Source organism: Gilbertella persicaria (assembly GCF_025201335.1).
Source record: "Gilbertella persicaria strain CBS 190.32 chromosome Unknown B0P05scaffold_48, whole genome shotgun sequence".
In the NCBI taxonomy this organism is placed as follows: Eukaryota; Fungi; Mucoromycota; class Mucoromycetes; order Mucorales; family Choanephoraceae; genus Gilbertella; species Gilbertella persicaria.
The window spans coordinates 1-12,079 of record NW_026252009.1 but is presented as its reverse complement, the minus strand read 5'-3'; the positions used below and the strand labels follow the sequence as shown (position 1 = coordinate 12,079).

The following is a 12,079-nucleotide window of genomic DNA, read 5'->3' as shown; positions in this document are numbered from 1 at the left end:
AATAAATTCCCAAGGTAGGATTTGTTTTCAAGTAACCCAAAGAAGGCTTATAGAGACTGCTTAATAGCTTCAAGTAAAAAAAAAAAAATGCATTTGATGCTTGTCAGTTTATTGTTTATTCAGATACTTAAATGAATGTAGTATTTCTGTGGAAGTGTAAACGATTAACACCTCTTATAATACCAAATCGAAGAAGGTTGATGTCGCTTCTAAAAACAGGGAAAAAACGAAACACGGCCTGCATTCTTTCTACAACGAGCTTATGAAACTCTTGAGCTTCAGTATATAAACCACCTGAATTAAAATTGGCTATCATATAAAGATAGGCGACTCGACAGTGGACATATTTGATTCTTGCTGCTGAAGAGATTGTTTGTACATATAAAGTCGCAATATCTCTAGTTGAGGGGTCAGGGAAAATGTCTTTGGCAGAGTCGAGCAGAGTGGCATCTACAATATGAACTGTATTGACCTAATCATGTTTAACCTAAGCTTTTATAGTAGTATCTTACTTACATTGAAAGTGGCATTAAACTGATCCTCTGACTGTAATACCCTCAAAGTGATATCTTCTACTTGTTTGCCTCGAACCAAGCAGTTTGCAATTGTAGCAGGCGTGTGCAAGTTAAATATTTCAAAGGCAAGACAACTCAAGAGAGTGTCAATTACTTTCTGTGTGATACCTTCCCTTTGAATCAAATTGACATAGAAACGAAATTGCCCAGTACTACGATTATACGCTTCTCTTTCGAATATCAATGGCCATATTGGTGCGGTAGGATCAGCTTGATACTGCCCAATGTCAAATATCTCTACACTTTGTACCTGGGTCGGAGCCGTGTAGTCACTAGTAGGCAGTGGCGCAAAGAGTGTTCCTCTCTGACGTAAAGGAAGTCCGGGCTGATCTTGTTGCACGTTCGGAGCTGTATAGTCGCGTGGTGGAGGTCGTTGTGCAAGTCGAGTTACTCTCACTCGAAAGTTTCTTCTTTCTTCTTGAGGAAATGCCCGATCTACTAATTGAACGAGAGGTTCAGTATATCTTTGTCGTAAAACAGGCTCGTGTTGAACTTGTTGCTCAGTAGGTGCCGTAAACTGACGTAGTGGCGGTGGCGCAAAGCGATCTCGAGCAGTGGTGCCTCTACGAATGTCTAGTGCTGACTTGTAAAAGATTCGTAACAGCTGATCCATATCCAACATCTCTGTTATTTCCCAACGACGAGTTTCCAGATTGAATTCAAAATTTTCTTGATCAAATTGGAACAATGATCCCACTGGAGATCGCAATCGACTCAAAAGTTGAATCAATCTTCTATAGTAACTGTAATCATATGGCCGAGATAAGACACCACTGTAGTAATACGAAATCAGTGCAAGCGTAGTCAAACTTTGCTCTGTGTTGATCAAACCTCTTTGATTTGCAACACTCTGATAATACAACAACAACGAGTGTATCATATTGACAATGAACAAGGAGACAGTTTGGGTATCTATAAAAGTTATCAACGGTTCCCGACTGTTCAAGATACGGTTTATCTCAGCGTCCATATTGATCAAGAGGTTAAAAGCATTATCCATATTAAGACTGAACTCTATACGAGCTGGGTAAGTTGACCATTGGTTTTCCATCAAGATTCGTTGCACTTGATGCATTGTATTGATCGCAAGCTCAGTATTTTTATACAACTGATCAGCAGTAAGATCAAAAGCACTGTGCCGGTACCCAGACGAGTCTCTCGCATAATAGGGACTTTTCATGGTATGGTAGCATTGGAGTCTTATTAAGCGATGATGGCCAACACCACCAGGAATATGAGCTCTGTATGAGCAACCACCAATGTTAGTAATATGTGCGAATCTGTCCAAACGAAGATATTTTTCTGACCGATTCACTTGCTCAAAATACAAATCAAGCACGGGAGAATTGTTGTTATTTAGCAACCAAAGTCCAGTTGATCCCTCTCTGCCGATATGCACGCCAATATCTAAAAATACATTTCTTGGATCTATGGTATGATAGTTCAAGTCACTGAAAGCGTTGGTAAATTGCTGTTGATAAAAGGCTCTATCAGCTTCTTGATGTACTTCAATTTCGCTCTTGTTACCGTAAGTATAAACAAAAAAGAAGAAGTTATCAAACGCATGATATGACTCATATCTGTTGTCCGTCGCGTTTACATTTTGTATTTGACGACGCATACAAGCAGCAAGTGTGTCCATGTTTTCATTCTCATAGTAGTAGATGGGATCAAATGAGTAAATACCTCTTCGTCTTGATGCTCTGCTTCTTTCAGCTTGCGCACTAGATGGGATTCGATGCAATGACTGTGGCATAGAAACTTCACGTAGGGCTGGCAGCAAGATGCGATCCACAAAGAAGTCAACAGCCTCGTTTTGAACATCACAGGTATCAATGCCAATGTTTGGAAAAAAGATATTAACTTTAAATCGATTTGTATGGCCAAAGCTGGCCATATACATATTAGGAATCTTGTTCAGAGGTCTTCCTTCATAGTATATTCCTTTGTTTTGCTTAACCACAAGCCTGAAATCTGGTAAGATATACAAGGAGAGTGGAGTTCCTTCAGCAATAGGGATTTCATGGCAAAGGATAGACACAGCATCAATGTCTACAGCATAAAAAAGGCCTTGCAACGGTGTTGTTGGTTCTTGATGAAGGCCGTATCTACGATCGCGATACTGACCTTTGAATATGAAGTTTATACGCTCTTCATCAGTTTCGAGATTTTGAAAGATCTCATTGTACCCTTGCATGTTGAGAGTAGGAGGCTGATCAACCTCTTCAGGCGATGGCGATCTTTCGGTCATTTCTTCGTCTTCTTCAGATGATGAGGAAGTTGCGACAAGCATTCGTCGTCTTCGCCTAGGTGGGGCAGTTTCCGAAGCTTCACCTGGAGGTGAGGGTGACAGCACTAATCGTCTTCTCCTGCCTGTTTCTTGAGGAGGAGCTACTACTGGCTCTTGGGCAGGTGGTGAAGGTGATGCTACTAAACGTCTTCTCCTGCTTGTTTGTTCTTCAGGCTGTTCTTGTGGCAATTCTTCCGCTGAAGGCCATGTAGATATTAAACTCTCAGCTCTACCTCTTGATGTATGATCAGTTCTCACCCTTATTCTTGGATTAGTTATGATCAGACGTTCTATTAACTCTTGCAATTCTTGCTCCTGATGTGAACTGAATGGTTGATTGGGTACCGAAGGACGAGGCCTTCTTCTACTTCTTCTTATTCTTTGGTTCAATGTTTGTCCTCTGATTCTTCTAAGAAATTGCCTGCGTTCTTGAAGACGTCTTTCTCTCTCGAGTCTCTCTGACATTCCTTCACGCAACTCTGCATAATGCTCTTCCCAAATTCGCCTGTTTCTTCTTTCAGCTTCAGTTTCAGTTTCAGTTTCAGTTTCTTCAGCAGGTACATTTGGATCAAGGAAGGTTTGTGTTACGCTTATTTCAGTTGTAGGCATTCGCAAAGGAGGCATACGAAATGTACCTGTTTCAGGTTCATGTTCCTCAACAATGTATTCTTGAGTATCATCATCAGTGATGGCATTGGTTAAATCTTCAGTAGAATCCTGACGGTTGTTATTATTCATTGTTATTAGCAGAAGAAAAAAAGGAAGCAGCTTCAATATTTGATTCTGATCTGATTTTTGACTTGGCTAAGCGCATCACCAATAATAATAATTTTGATATACATAGTAATGTTCATTGGTGCTTGATGCTTATTGGTTCCTGGTATTCACTGTTAAACTGATCGCAGTAATGTTCCAAGTCATATCTGTTTTGCGTTCAACAAAACCAAGAAGGGATAGCCCATCGTGAACTATTGATGACAAGATAACAGCTAGAATGCTAACAGTGTAACTGATATTGTGTTAACAGTAAAAAATGCACATCATCCGTATATCTTATAGCATTACTGATTCAGTAATTAATAAAGATCTATTGTATCCAAGATAACAATCAAAGTAACAAAAGTTGGTTTATGAAGCAATATTGATATGCATAGTTTATTGCTCTTAATTAGATTATTCATATTCTTCACTATCTAGTTCATCTTCCTCATCATTTATTTGTTCCTCACCAGAAACAAAGTCTTCATCCGCTATGGATTCTTCAGTCGCATAATCATCAGCAGTGGTTCCTGTGAATATAGCGAGTTGTTATCCGCTTCAACAACTCCAGATTGTTCGCTACTTGTTCTGTTTCTTCTGTCTCGTCGTGTGCTTCCTTGATTAATTGATTGAACAACAATAGGTGCAGTTCTTGTCGATTCCAACATAAAAAAACGGGCGTTAGGTAACATAACATCAGGAGACACCAATGTAGCATGCTGATTTCTTTGATCTAAAGTGTTCAAACTGAAAGCATAGCGAAAAGAGTTCCAATGGATCTGTCCATTCTGCCATTTGATCCCTGCACTGTTCAGTGCTTTGACAAACAGTTCCATATCTTTAGAAAGCTCAAGTTAGAGTATTAATGTCTAATAGATCAAAACCTTCATCTGTTTGAATGTCAAGAGCATCAAACGCTAGCTTCATATCCGTAACTGCTCTCTCTCTCATTCTTTCATTCATTTCTGAATCCATTTTGAAAAAGCAAAAAAGATGGGAATTTGTCCAATTGATAGTGTACACTCCAAGCTTTTAAATGGCATCACCCCCTTTTTTTTTGTTGAAGCATTCCCAAATTCAACATCATAAAGTAAAAGATAATAAATACAGCTGCTGCAAAATATATCCATATCACGTTTTATTTTCTTGCTATCATCCGTGCATGAATGCCTCTTACTGTTCCTCTTGATCAATGTTTGTTACAAAATTTACCGGGCTAGTAGAAGATATGTTATGTTTCCTCTTGTGGCTTGCATTAGCCCTTGATCATTGATACGTATGCCTCGACTCAACAAGACGTCTACAAAATCACTCAAACCTATGAATAGGTGAGCAAATGTCGGCAAAATCAATATATAAATACCTTGATTAGATCCTAAGACATAGGCAGAAATAAATCTTTTGTAAGCTTCTTTTTTACTCCTTTGTATCTCTTGAGCAGCAGCAGCATCTCTGTTTTCTCTCTGCCTTCTCAGCATTTTCTCAGCAAAAATAAGAGTAACAAAAAGAAAAAAAATGAGGTCTTGCTAAGGTTAAAGAAAGTATATATATATATATATATATCAACAAACAAGCCACCTCGAATGCATCCTACTTGCAGTTTACCAGCAATTTTCGTTTATATAAATGATTCAACAGCCATATAGAACTACTAATCGCGTTGTATGTTCGTTTCAAGATCTTGGTTTATATTCGTGCATGAGAGAGAACGGCTGGGAAGACCTAGGTCTTACTAGTTGACTCCTTCAGCTATATACTTCAACATCGTCTTGTTTATGAATTAAAAACAAACAAAAGAAGTGCATAAGCCCCTAATAAGACTGACTTTCAACCAAAGAAGAAACAAAAAAGGAGCGGGCTTTAATTTTTAATGGGAAATCTTTTGATTTTTTTGGATCATAAAACAAGAGTTCACGGGAAAGTCCTTCATAAAGACGTTTTGAGAAGCTAGTATAATAACAAAGTCTGTAGGGCGGCTATAGACAAACATGTTGATGTAGAAATATTAAGAGATTGTGCGCTAAAGAATTGCACCAGAGCCAGAAAACTGTTTTGATGTTTTCTGGCCCTTGGGAACAACTTTCATATTACACTCTAAAAACCAGAGCCACCGTAGAGTAGCCATAGCTCAGAGCTATCGAACGCATATCTACGTGCTTGATTTTATTGACTTTTAATCGAGAAAAAGTTGATTGAAAATCGCATTTGTAATTGTGAAAAAAAATCAAAGGGGTATACCTGTCCAGAATCGTCAAAAATTTACTTTTTTTCTTTTTCATCACAAATCGCCCTAGACGATACTTTTCATACAGGAAATCACCACAAGCAACCAGAGAAATGACACAGGTCAACAATTGCACGTTTAAAACTATGAAAAGAGCACCCGATGATGTTGTTTTTGGCGCTTCATGTTATTCATCTAACACAATGAAGACTTTCACAGACACAGTAGCCATTAACTCTAGATAGAATGCCACCCCTTCAACAAGCGCGTGTACTAATGAAGAAATAGTGAGAGGTAGATATCAAAAGAATATTTTACACGAAGAAATGAAAGTAACCATAGCTTCTTGGCCGTCAAACATGAATGATGATACAGTGCATTTGTTTGAATGGATTTTTAATGACAATTGATACCCTCAGCTTGCGATAGAATACTTCAATGGAAGAATAGAATATTACATCTCTGAACAATGAAGCCGCATGTATTAGCAATTTTGACAGAGCAGTGAATTACGAAATAAAAAAATCATCATGTCGTTACAAGCAGAGGATGGATTTGGTTTGTCTAACCTATACACAGAGTTCTGATTTTTATTACTTCTCAATGTGTATAAGATTGACAATACGCTTGATTGAAATATGGAAATTAAGGATGAGGGTACTAACTTGCGCTTCTTCAGCGGATGCTTGTCTATTTTCATAAAGAGTTTAAAAATCATCAAAGTTTATTTTAAGAGGGAAAGTTTAACTATTTTTCCATAAGGAGGGACCTCTTGAGATGCTTGCTTTTGCTGCTGCTGTTCTTGTTGTTCTTGTTGATCACAAAGATCAATGATGAGATCCTCGCAGTAATCTATTCTTTCTTTGAGTGCCTCAATTTCTTGAGACAATTCATAATTGCTCAATGGAGCAGGAAGGGAAGGATCAACAGCATTTGTACCATCATTAAATGTAGTAAGAGAAGAGGATGCATTTATATTTTCTATTGAACAAAGGTACTTGTCTATTTTGTTCACTTTAGGTACTCTCCAGGTAACCTTGTTCTGTTTTTTGCTTTGTTTAGCCATTTGTGAATAAGAAGAAGAGAAAAAAACTTGAAATGTCAAATAACGTACCTTTTATAAAGAACGATTGGATTAGTAAATCCAATGACAATGTAAATCAGACTTACCGGATTGCTGCACTTGACATTTTAAAAAACGATTTTTAATAGGATGAAAAGCACTCACTATACTCATATCATTGCCATAATTTTATTGAAGAAGCAGTGCTTGATACAAAATGTATGAGTGACGATAAAGTAACACTTAGGAAAGAAAATTATTCAATAGATCAAGTAGAATAAAACATAAAGTAAAGAGAGAAGAACTTTTATTCAAGCATCATTACATGACCATTTATGAATAGTAAAGAACAAGGCTCAAATACAATTTACTGATTATTATATAAGATAAAGGCTCAGCAATGGTGCTCATGATTCCTTGTAGATATTTATAGATTTGTTGGTCCCACAATGATAGCATCAATACTAGCTATTTTTTCGTTTGGTGTACCATTTTCGAGAAGGGAGTCATCCTGTACTATGCGTAGTTTCTGACCTAATGTATCTGATCCCTCTACTGCAAAATTTATAGCATCTTGAAGAGTGCTGGTTGAGTTTTCAGAATACATTAACAAAAAATTCTGTAAATTGGTCTCCGAGATGTGGTCTAAAGTGAGCCATTGTAAGAAAAATGTCAACTGTCTAGAAGCACCTTACCGTTATTCATTGGTGGTGCAGCCTCTGAAAGATACGCTCTCTGAATATCATGGTACTCCGTAGGATCAACTCGGTACGTGCTATCAGAGCCGTTGTCAGAAGACGACTCGATTTCCGAGTCGCTGGGGTCTTGTTCTGGTCGGTCATAGCCTCTAGTCGGCGAGTGCAATCCTCTAATGTGGCTACAGGATCAAAAGAGTCCTCACTTTCAAGGGGAGATGCTGCTCCAACCGAAATATCTGGTGAGAATGACCTAACTTGTTCGTCTATAGCATCTCTTTGCTGTACTAATAGTACAAAAACATAACGGTTAGAAACTATGAGGCATATATCCGAGCTACAAAGCCCTTTGATAAATAACTTACAGTCAGATCCTTGAAACTGAGACTCCAAAAAAACGGCAACTATATCAACTGGAGCAACTGCTGGTGGTGGCGAGATTGTAGGGAATCTCGTAACCATTGTACGAGCAAAAGGGTTACTCGCAACAGGAAGAAAAAGGGTAGAAGAATTCACAGACTCCGGTGTTGAGGATCTCTCTACAGTGGTACTTCTATTGATTCTCTTGTATTGAGGGCGAGTTCGAGTGACGTTTACTTGTAAGAGAAAAAAAGATATTAAATTTAATAGTCAGATAATATTTTATCTCAACATCCCACAACCGAGATGAGAGTAATAATGAAACATAAAGATAATAATATAGAGATAGCCATATACCATAAACTAGATACGAACTTCAGTTAAGCATCAAGAAACCTAGTAGGACCAAAAAAGCTTTTAAAGAGATTCATAGAGTAGTAGTAAAGGATATATGGTATTATAGCTGACAGATAATATTTGTGTACGAAATGAATAAAATTTTATTCCAGATCTATATAAAATTCATGATAAAATATATTTAAAAAATAATGTTCATTGAGCCCTATAGAAAGTTGAAGCATATCTTTGATAATGAGGATAATGCAATACAGTACTTGATAGATAATAACTTTATTAATAAACACGAAATGTGTGGCAAATGTAATTCAAATATGGCTTATTACGTTAAAGAAAAGTTATTTAAATGTAGAAACTATAAATGTAGGAAATCTATTTCCTCTTTAACAAATACTATATTCAGTAAGATGAAACTACCTGTTAATATACAAGTACATCTATTATATGAATTTCTAAAGAAATTACCTCCTACAATATTGGCATCAAGTTTAGAGATAGATAGAAAAACAATTACAAAATATTTTAAATTATTCAGAACATACTTAAAAGATAAACAGTTATATAAACCATGTAGTGAAATTTGTGGTAGAAATGAAATAGTAGAGGTTGACGAGAGTAAAATAGCTAAAAGAAAATATAATAGAGGGCATAAAGTTGAAGGTGTATGACTAATAGGAGGTGTGCAAAGAAGCAGATTAAAGAATAAAACTAGAAACGAAAACAAAAAATATGTTTCTGTTACCTATTAAAAAAAACATAGAAAGCATAGATGAGATTATTAAAAAAATAAGTTAAAAGAGGTACTACCATATATACTAATTGCTGGAAAGGATATAGTAATATTAAAAATATAGGATACAAACATGCAACAGTTAATCAACCCAAGCATTTCAAAGACCCTAAAACAGGTGTTCATACTAACACAATTAAAGGAATATGGAATGGATTTAGATATGGTGCTTCACCTAGAAATAGAAATAAAAGAAATACTACATTACATATTAAAGAACATTTATGGAGAAAAAGAAATAAAGAAAATAATATGTGGAAAGATTGTCAACGTAACCTTGGAAGATTTAAATAAAGTATTAGATAGTACTGAGTTTATCAGAAATATAAAAAGAATGTTTATAATGAAAGTAATAGAAGAACATAATATAGAGAAAGTAAATATAACATTTAACGCTAATACTAAATCATTCGAAATCAATATCGTTAAAGATGAAAATCAAAACTTTTTTAAGTATAAAGTTAAAAGACAAAGATCAGATTCTCAATCCAGAAAAAATAAAAACAAAAGTCAAAAAAGTCAAAACATTATGAAGAATTATCTGATGATATTAGTAGTAAGAAAGAAGATATGAATATTAGTGGAAGCTAACTATTGTAGCAATATAAACGATAAACACAATAATAGTATTGCTAACACAAGTGAAAATAATAACAACAATATTGTTGAAAAATCAAAAGATAATATAGCTATAAATGATTTTAATAATAGAAATAACTGTGATAAAGATAGTGACATAACGAATATAGTTGATACAGAAGCAAATAATAAAAATTTAAAAAACGAATTGATAAAAAAAATAGAGAACTTATTTGATATAACGTTAGATCTTTATACGTTATTACTTGATATATTTAAAATAATCAATTATAATAATCCAAAAAAAGCCATAAAAGAACTTTATAAATATAGTAACAAGTATGAATATGTAAAAGATGTATCAAAACAATTGGATAAAACAAACGATGATTTAATAAACTTGACATGTCTTTTATAAAAAAAAATAGCCCTAAATGGATAATAGTATATTAGGATAAAAACAGATTAAAATAAAAAAATATGTCTGTTATCGTCCTCATCACCCTTTTTTTATTCTTCGGTTCTTTATATACTTAATAATGGAATATCTGGTTCATCTACAATCTTACTCTTGTTTTGAATTGATGCTAGTGACATTTCCTCTGTATATCCTTCATATAAATAATGTCGAACATAATATGTATGATAATCATGAAGTCTCTCCGATGTAAGTCGGAAGCAAATGCCTTTTCTTGTTTCATATGTCTTTCTTGGTCCACATACAGGTACAAAATTGCGCAATGTGTCTAGTATGCAGAATAGCTTAGCGTGGAAGACATTTAGTTGCACCAATGATAGTCTTCTGTCTTGATACATAGTAAGAAAGACTGCTCTAGATCCAAAGTATGCCCATGATCCTGCTTTTATCTTGCTTATTAGAGTCGATCGTTCATTGTTTGCCGTGGCGCATGGTAAAAAATGATTAAAAATCATTTTGTGCAAATGCTGAATGCCTTTTCTTTCGATTCTTGGTTCTTGCTTGAAAATTCTACCTCCACCCATATATGATGGTTTTGATTAAAGGTTTCAAGCTGGTGGTCTGTGTGAAGAAATTCGGCTTTTGGTCTGTAATTCTGATCCTCGTAGAGTTTATTTGGCAAAATGTGTGTAAAATACTCCTTCATGAACAAACGAAAAAAGAGGACAGCGGCAAAGTTTGAAAGTCCAAATCTTTTGAAGATCTCTTTCGCAGATAAAGTATATGATAATGTATGACATGTCGAACTTTCGTCACAAAAATGGTTTTGTGATTGTTCTATCGCAACTACAAAAGGTTCACTAGGTGCTGGTAGTTGCATGTTCAAAAGCGGAATATACTCTCGGTACAAGTTGTGATCTTGTAGTTTTAGATGATCGCTTGAAAGAGCTATATCTTGACTACTTATTTGGTTTGCTAGAGAGGGGTACAATTCCTTTAACTCTAAAATCAAAAATGAGTGATTACAAAGTAGATTGTCATCATCAGATACAGTAAATAGACCCCGAATAAATAACAACTTATTGGATATACATCATCTTGTGTTAATAATGTCTCTGATAACTCTATATTTGGCATCTGACTGTAGAGGAAGAACAAAAAAAGACAGTAGATAAGACATAATAGCCAGCCCTGTCAATGCTTCCTTGCTAGTACTACCACTGACATTTGAAGCAATAAATACCAATGAGTCCACACGAAGACGAAGATAGTTACAAAGCGTTTGAGTTGGCACAATGCTTAAATGCGTTCTATGAGATGCAAAGAGACTATAAGAATGACTTAGCCTTATACATAAAAAGATAGAAACTATTGCTGAATCACTTACGCATCAATCATATCTGACAATTTGTACATCGATCTCTCCAGCACAGTTGCTCTAACTCGAATTTCCACTCTCAAATCGTAGCTCTCCATGTGCATAAGACCTAAGGTTGACGATAAGTAGGTCTATTAAACGAAATATTGAGTCGACTTTTTTTGCGAATGAGATGAGACTTCGTAAGCAGATAGAGAATGCTAAAATCTTATAGTACAATTTTACCAAACCATTTTGCGAGTAATTCCATATAATAGAATAAAAGGTAGCAAGCGATAGCGGCAGGAGCATGGTGGATTGGTAAAATGCGTGTGTTAGGAAAAGGGAGGATCCGAGTTCGAGTCCTGACAAGGACGAGAACTATAAAGGAGAAACACTAGAGACACACCAAAAATTGAAAAAAGTAAAAAATGTTGAAAAAGTAACAATTTAAAACCCAACAAAAAATCAAACACAACAAAATATTTTGTACCAAAATATTTTGTAAGAAGGGAGAACAGGATAAGGGAATAAGAAGAAAAGACAACCAAGACCAAAGATAGGGTCAGGGTCAGGGTCAGGGTCAGGGTCAGGGTCAGGGTCAGGGTCAGG

The 12,079-nt window shown here is 35.6% G+C and overlaps 4 protein-coding genes across 4 annotated transcripts; all 4 read right to left on the bottom strand.

Annotated features, from left to right (window-relative positions):
• Positions 1-127: 127 nt before the first annotated feature.
• Positions 128-3,603, bottom strand: B0P05DRAFT_574681 (uncharacterized protein; the record flags this gene model as incomplete). Its single annotated transcript, XM_051581583.1, has 2 exons — positions 128-472; positions 517-3,603. 2 exons carry the CDS (start codon positions 3,601-3,603, stop codon positions 128-130), a joined length of 3,432 nt encoding a protein of 1,143 aa, XP_051431114.1.
• Positions 3,604-4,038: 435 nt separating this feature from the next.
• B0P05DRAFT_590718 (uncharacterized protein) lies at positions 4,039-4,599 on the bottom strand (the record flags this gene model as incomplete). The annotated part of the gene is made up of 3 exons (XM_051582834.1): positions 4,039-4,154; positions 4,208-4,462; positions 4,509-4,599. The coding sequence occupies 3 exons, from the start codon at positions 4,597-4,599 to the stop codon at positions 4,039-4,041; spliced, it is 462 nt and encodes a 153-aa protein (XP_051431113.1).
• Positions 4,600-6,572: 1,973 nt separating this feature from the next.
• Positions 6,573-6,914, bottom strand: B0P05DRAFT_590717 (uncharacterized protein; the record flags this gene model as incomplete). Its single annotated transcript, XM_051582833.1, has 1 exon — positions 6,573-6,914. One exon carries the CDS (start codon positions 6,912-6,914, stop codon positions 6,573-6,575), a length of 342 nt encoding a protein of 113 aa, XP_051431112.1.
• Positions 6,915-7,338: 424 nt separating this feature from the next.
• On the bottom strand, positions 7,339-8,068 carry B0P05DRAFT_624423 (uncharacterized protein; the record flags this gene model as incomplete). Its single annotated transcript, XM_051583459.1, has 4 exons — positions 7,339-7,556; positions 7,607-7,756; positions 7,813-7,923; positions 7,972-8,068. The coding sequence occupies 4 exons, from the start codon at positions 8,066-8,068 to the stop codon at positions 7,339-7,341; spliced, it is 576 nt and encodes a 191-aa protein (XP_051431111.1).
• Between the last annotated feature and the right edge of the window lie 4,011 nt (positions 8,069-12,079).